The following is a 7,354-nucleotide window of genomic DNA, read 5'->3' as shown; positions in this document are numbered from 1 at the left end:
TTGTCTCTTTGCTGCGACATAATCCACTTTTACAGACAGGCATTAAAATCACAATGCAGATATATTTTACTGATTCAGGTGACGGGCTGCCATCTGGGGCCCAAAGCTATAATAAACTGTCATATATAATATCCTTAATAAATCCTTCCAAACCACTTATGTTTCTAATTGTCCTCTGGTGTATCTGAAATTGTTTGAACGTGGCTTGATAACAGATCCAAAAGATAGAGTATAAGGTCAAACTCAGCTCAAAACTAAATGAGGTGCATTTACATTCCTTTGTGCCAGTAGCCATTTGGCTCCATCAGCCGAGCTTGACCCCCACATGAGAGTTTACTTTTAGCACTGTCTATTATTCTTTTGGATTACTGTCTGTCAGTCTGTTCTATTCATAACACTTAACCCCAGCATCCATATTCTGGGGGGAACATTCACCAAAAATAGCAGATCTACAAGCTCACAACACGTCACAATGTAAGTGTCACGTTGTGAGCTTAGATCAGCTATTTTTGGTGAATATTTGGGAGAGATGTTTGGTGTAGATCAAAAAAGATCGCACCAATTGCAGTGCAACTCAGTTAAGTTTGATTGAGTACAAGTGGTATTCTGCGGCAACGCTGAACTTCACGGCACCCTATAGGGTGCCCCGGCACCCATTGAGAAACCCTGCACTACAGAACTGTAAGAGATAAGAATAACTGACAGGGAACATATTCATTCATTATAGTATAGGCTATTCGTTGAGGTGTTCATAGATTAGGCTAGCAATGACTGTCGCAGAGTAGCCTCTAGCAGACAATTATTTACCCCATAGGTTTCAAGTTCAACAGTAGTAGTGGGCCTACACATTCATTGAAATGTATGTGATGCTCTTAACTTTTAGTCATAGATTCCCAGTCACACAGAAGGTGTTCTGTTGTAGACCTAACTGAAATCTCTTTAATGTCTTTTTGTTCATCATGCTGCAGTGATAGGGGAGCGGCCTGATGAAGCCCAGCGGTGTAGTTGGGTGATTGGTGCCTGATGATCTGATTGAGGAGGTGCCCCTTCATCCTGTTAGCTGATTGGAACATCTTGGTGGTTGATTAGAGATGGAGTCTGCAGCTTATAAGAGCAACAGCTAGGTAAAATCTTGATAGTTCTACATCCCATTAGTTTGACTAAGGGTTAGGGTTAGGTTTTACAGTTAGGTTTAGGCATAGTAGCATTCACCAGGTTAGTATTCACCAGAGTCGGCAGGTTAGCATTTCACCAGGTTAACATTCACTAGTGTCGAACTAACGTAGTAAATACGTTGCAATATCAACACACTCCCAAACAGCTAAGTTAAAGCACAGGCTGCCATGCATGGGGAGAGGTTGACATGCTCCATTAATTTCAGTGGTCTGTTGGATTTTCTTCATTTGTACACTTTTTGTAGTCCTGGCTGTCAGATTAAAGTAAAATCTTGATACAGGCTATATTTCCCCCCATCTTTTTTTACAAGCTTGCCTAGATTTCATTTTGAGTTTTCACTGATTACTGACTCCCACTTTGTGATACTGACATTAGGCCTATATGATATTAGACTATTGCAGTTGCTGACGGCTGACACCTGAGAATGCAGGTTCATCACCTTACAGTTACACCTTTCACAAGAGGGAATGGTTTGGTTCTGCACGTTAAAAGATATCTTCCAATAAAGCTGATGCAAATAGGCTAGTACAGAATATCAGTAAACCTGCCGGCCTGCTGCCTGTGCTTATTGCCATGCAAGACGCACTGGACGGACTACTTTGTGCTGCGCACAGTTTTATGTGGGCGGAAGGATACGTTTGTAAATGTCGCGCCCAGGGAAGTTGCGGTTGTGTTTTGAGAGACCGCCTGTGATTGGCTAGAGCAGACCCGCAATATCATGCTCATTGTACAGAGTCCCTGATTGGCCACGCTGGATCTGCAATGCGTCAAGGCATTGACGGAGAGTGCAACATAGGGTGCCTTTTTGCCTCAAATAGGCTGCTACTCAAACTCACTGAGGGCTGCGATTTTGAGTATGTTAGTTACTTTGAAAGGTGCCTTTAATTCCAGTTTTTAGGGCAAAGAAATACCCATGCAGGCATGCACTAGAGTGGACGGATACGTTGTATTTAGGGAGTGTACGTTATTTACCCACTAGGGGGTGCTGGTTGACAGGTGATATCTTTTTTTTTTTTTTCATGGTCCCCCCACAACCTTAAAATATTGTTTTGTGGTCCCCCCTGTGTGACTTGAGAAAAATGCATGACCCCCCTTCCCAATAAACATATACATATATATATATATATTAAGCTATCGTGCTAGTATTTTTAATTTATCGGACATCTGATAAAAAATACCGGACATAATAATTTGAATGCATGGATGACAAGCAGGTGCAAAAACGAATGTAAAGGAGTAGTAGGCTGTACAACAAACATACTACAGCTTCATCTTGCATAAGGAAATTAATTATATTGACTATATAATCGCACAGGCTGTGTTTGCACGCATACTGCATGTTTTCACAACAAGGTGTTTCTGCTGCATCATGTTTCAGGCCAACAACACATGTACAGAATAATGAGAAATAGTCTGAAAGTCGGGTCTGCGCAAATGTTTCATAAATTGATAGATTTATTTGGCCAGCAATTAATCAAATATATAGGCTACTCACTGGTATGGTCGAGTGGTCACGATGCTGCATATATCTCTGTTATGCAACTTTGAGAAGGTTGAAAGGGCTTTGGTGGTGATCTTGTACAGTTTCCATAACATCTCCCCATAAAGAACTTCAATCAAGTGTATAATGTTTGTTTTATATGGGTTGTTGTTAGTTGTCCTGCGTGCCTTCCATTGTGAGCTTGTAGATCTGCTATTTTTAAAATATCATTAAAGAACAGGACATTCTGCATAATGAGTACTTTTACTTTTGGGACTTTCATTTGACAATACTTAGGTACTTTTACTCAAGTACATTTTCTTTTTATTCTAGACTTGTAGTGGGGTTACAAAAACACTCCAAACTAAGATTGAGTAACTGATCTATTTTCCATGATATTCATCAAGCAACCAAGTCAACAAAGTGTGCATGAGTCTTTTCTCTCTCCTTCTGACTCCAATTCCCACTTCGCAGCAGAGAGAGAGAGAGAGAGAGAGAGAGAGAGAGAGAGAGAGAGAAAGAGAAAGAAAGAAGAGAGAGAGAGAGAGAGAGAGAGAGAGAGAGAGAGAGAGAGAGAGAGAGAGAGAGAGAGAGAGACTACACCTTTCTTTCTAATGCTATATTCCTCTCTTGGTAACAAATATGGTGGTTGTTAGCCTATCCAGTCCAGCTGCTACGAGAAACTCCTGTGTGTGCACTGCACACTGTGCAGCGAACTTCGACAACACAGAGACGCACTGAGAGCAGCCAGGGGGAGGGGCCGAGGGATGTATTAGAACAACTGGAATGTACTAAGTCCATCAACTATGTAGGGGACAATGTATAGTTGAAACTGGGTATACTAACTTGATGATGTTATTTAGATAAAGAACAAACTAAGCATTTTTAATTACAAAATTCGACAAATTAAAGTTGCATGGCCCCCCTAAAGCCAAAATGAAAAAAATCATGATCCCCCCAAGATCTAAAAAAAATATTTGATGATCCCCCCCCGTTATGGACCATACCAACCGCGCGTTAAAATCGCACACTCCCTAACCAGATTTGATATGATCACAAATAGTGCGTGTCTAATATGCTTCACTGACATCTCCATCCTGTCTGGCAATAATTGGCTCTGCGAAGTTGATTGACGTGTACTTGGCTGCCGATCTGCTGAGCAATGAAGAGATTATCTCTGATTGAGAATGCCATGTCAGGGTGACAGGGTCCAACAACCCACGAATGATTGTTTGAGATTGAGAAGACACTCCACCACGCACTCTATTTATGGACGAGACCCAGATCCAAAATAAGCTGCAGTTTAATTTGTGAATTAGGGATGGACAGGGTTATGAAACATAGCTTAGCTTTTTTTTGCCCCATTTAACACCACAATGGAAACGGTGTGAGAAAAAACAAATAGGCCTACATTTAAAAACTTTTAAATGATGACTTAACCACTTTTCAACCTATGTTCATATAACTGCTGTGGGCAGCTCAGAAACCCTATGTATGTCAATGGTAGAAATGTCTCTACCAGTGTCATCATTCGGCAGATTTCTTTTTAAAACAAGATTTAAAAATACATTTTTAGATTTTTATTATTGCGGGAACAATGGCTTCCATAGCATGGTAACTTTTCAGGAATAGAAAGCCTGCAGTTTATTAGCTTGGATTCCCCATTGATGATGTCACTGGTAGGTGGGTTTCTGAACTGCCCACAGCCTTCCTAGTGCTATTTTGTGAGGACCAATTATATGGTTGAAAAGTGGTCAAGCCGTCCTTTAAGTTTAAAGGAGTAGTTCACCCCCAACATGCATTTTTTTCTATTGATTACTCACCCCATGGAGACTTGAGTTCAATGATATTTTTTTGTATTTGTCGCATTCCTAAGACAATAATTCCATTGCAATAAATGTACCCCCATTGATTCCGGATCCGGAATCAATTGGGCTAAATGAACTCTAATCAAATTATTGTCTTACGAAGTTACGAATGCGACAAATACAAAAAAATATCATTGAACTCAAGTCTATTGGCGTGAGTAATCACTAGGAACAAAAAAAATGCATTTTGGGGGTGAACTATTCCTTTAAAGGCTGAAGTCGAGAAATTAACATTACAAGCACACGTTATTAGCTTACATTCCACCCACTCAAAAAAGGAACCGTTTTAAACTTTGCATAGACATGTAGGTCTAATGCCGTTCTGCTCCACTGAAGGCTGGAGTGCATTTCATCCGTCTCCCTGTCAAGTCATTCGAGGACAGCTTTGAGCCAAAGTCATATGGGACAATAAACACCAGCAGACACCGGGCGTTCTTCATCACCATCTGGTCTCATTAAAATCATCACTCTTTATAGTAGTCTGACTGGAACTGTGTTCAGACGGATGCCAGGGGGGGCCCCGAGAAAGAATGAAGACTTTTATTTACATGCTACACAGTACAAAATGCAATATTAGGGGAACTTTCACATCCCAAAGGGCTCTAGTCTCTTCCAAAATTCTGGTTTATGTGGGAGTCCTCCGCATTTATATTTGAACATCCATAGCTACTGAAAAGTTGGATGTATAGGATCACTCTGTTCTATCCATCTTGGGGTCTTTCTTTGGCCACAAAGCAGTGCTGATACATTTTCATTCTTGGCAGTTACTCTCCCTCTCCGATCGCAGCATATTTATTTATTTTATCCCCCACAGTACTTCTTTCTTCTTATGTTGAGCTCATTGAGCTTGCAATTACTCTAGTGACTCATACAAAAAATACCCCGGATATCTAGATGACAACACCGTTTTAACACCAGCCCCTTTATGTACAGTATGAGGTCAATTTCAAGAAGTCCATGTAAAAAAAAGTATCTAACAACAAAGCTTCAACACACAAAATTAAATTTACATCAGAATATATATTTTTTATTTTACAATTTATAGTACTAGAACAGATTGTTTGTCTTGGCTTCAGACTATAGCCCTCTGCAACCTCATGAATCAAGCAAACAGTGTGTGAGTGCACATCTGAATATCAACAGGGTGAGCCTGCATGAGTTTCAAACTCATAGGTCCCATCCCTGCCAGGCAGTGCGTCAGAGGTGCCACTAGTGCATTATCAATCAAGCTAACACAAAACAAGCTATCACCTGAATTAGACCTGTGTGTGTGTGTGTGTGTGTGTGTGTGTGTGTGTGTGTGTGTGTGTGTGTGTGTGTGTGTGTGTGTGTGTGTGTGTGTGTTCAGTCCTCTAGTAGTATATCCAGCTCTTCTAAGGGCAGTCTGAGTCGTAGCTCTTTCTCTGTCATCAGATCTACAAACTCCTGCAGATGGTCAGGAAACAGCTGCACAGCGTCCATGTACAGCCCCTGAACACACACACACACACACACACACACAATGCACGCATACAAAAGTACACACACACACACAAAGGGAAAAGACGTACATACACATTTGAACATGAACAAATGCAAACACACACACGCATGGATGCGTCCATACACACACCCACACAATCAAACACAGACAGACGACAGGGAGAGAATCAATTAAAATATTATAGTAAGGCAAAGGGAACACTGGTTGACATGAGGATATGATGGCTTTGTATAAAGTGTGTGTGCGCTGTGCTTTTTGCATGGGGCTCACCTTGGCCCAGGGGATGTTCTGTAAAGCCTTGTAGAACATCCCTCTTGCCTTGTCCACGCTTCCCTCTGACACCTGCAAGCAAATTACGAACATAGGACGGACGGACGGACAGACAGACAGACAGACAGACAGACAGACAGACAGACAGACAGACAGACAGACAGATAGATGGACAGACAGAGACAGACACACACAGAAAGGTTAACTGATCATTTAAAGTAAGTAAAATGTGTGCAAAAGTGTGTGCAAATTGTCTTTAGCTCTACTCATCCTAATATTAATTTCCAAGGCAAATCATCTTATTGACCTAATCTTCTGTTCTCGGTCAGCTCGGTGCCCTCGTCAGTTTTTATGTGGAAGAGGCTGGCTTCTGAAGGTGGTGTCACAGGGCAGTGGTTCTCAAACCTTTTCATTTCACTGAACCCCGGTTCGGTATTGATTAGTCGACAGGCCCCCCTAACTCCGGAAGTGTACAAATGGAACTTGTGGTCCCGGCCTAACACCCAATCTTCACAAAATGTTCTGTAAAAACGCAGCGCTCTGACCACTTTTCTTTTTAACAATTCAAAAAGAGAAGGGTCACAGAAATAAAATGGAACATGATTTCCTTTATTGTTCCATGTGCCTCAAATTGACACAGACGTTTCGGATATCCAACCTTCATCACCCCATAAAAAGTAAACCACACAGTTATAAAATGAGCGACAAAACAGTGTTTTTGTGTGATTTGTTATACTTTGAAATCTGATTGATGATGCAGCAACTGCATGGTCGTATTTTATCATTATAGATAATTTAGATATAGACCTCAGCGTTACGTATAGAGTTTAGGCCTAAATGACCAGTGGTTTACTGAAGAATGATCTAGTCTCCTACACATGAGAAACAAGCACTGGGAAACGGCTAGAAAGACTGAGGCAGACTGGCTCTGTTAGAAATGGCTGCACATCGCAAATTTAAATCTTACGCTAAGCACTAAGGTGATTCGCAAAATATGAACGCTGCATATGTTATCTCACTATAGTGACTATATACCTTAAATCTAATAGCAAACCCACCCTAAGCACTAACGATTCC

General features: G+C 41.1%; 1 protein-coding gene across 1 annotated transcript in view; it reads right to left on the bottom strand.

The window, feature by feature from the left end:
* Window positions 1-5,629: 5,629 nt before the first annotated feature.
* Window positions 5,630-7,354, bottom strand: part of nrde2 (NRDE-2, necessary for RNA interference, domain containing) — a 19,898-nt gene continuing 18,173 nt past the window's right edge. Inside the window, 2 exon segments of the mRNA XM_080750036.1 lie at window positions 5,630-5,994; window positions 6,278-6,349. Coding sequence (XP_080606162.1) covers window positions 5,869-5,994; window positions 6,278-6,349 — 198 coding nt within the window. The 3' untranslated portion in view covers window positions 5,630-5,868.

Source organism: Nannobrachium achirus (genome assembly GCF_963921795.1).
Source record: "Nannobrachium achirus genome assembly, chromosome: 20".
NCBI classification, from domain to species: Eukaryota; Metazoa; Chordata; class Actinopteri; order Myctophiformes; family Myctophidae; genus Nannobrachium; species Nannobrachium achirus.
The sequence above is the reverse complement of the archived record's forward strand: the minus strand, read 5'-3'. Positions and strand labels throughout refer to the sequence as shown.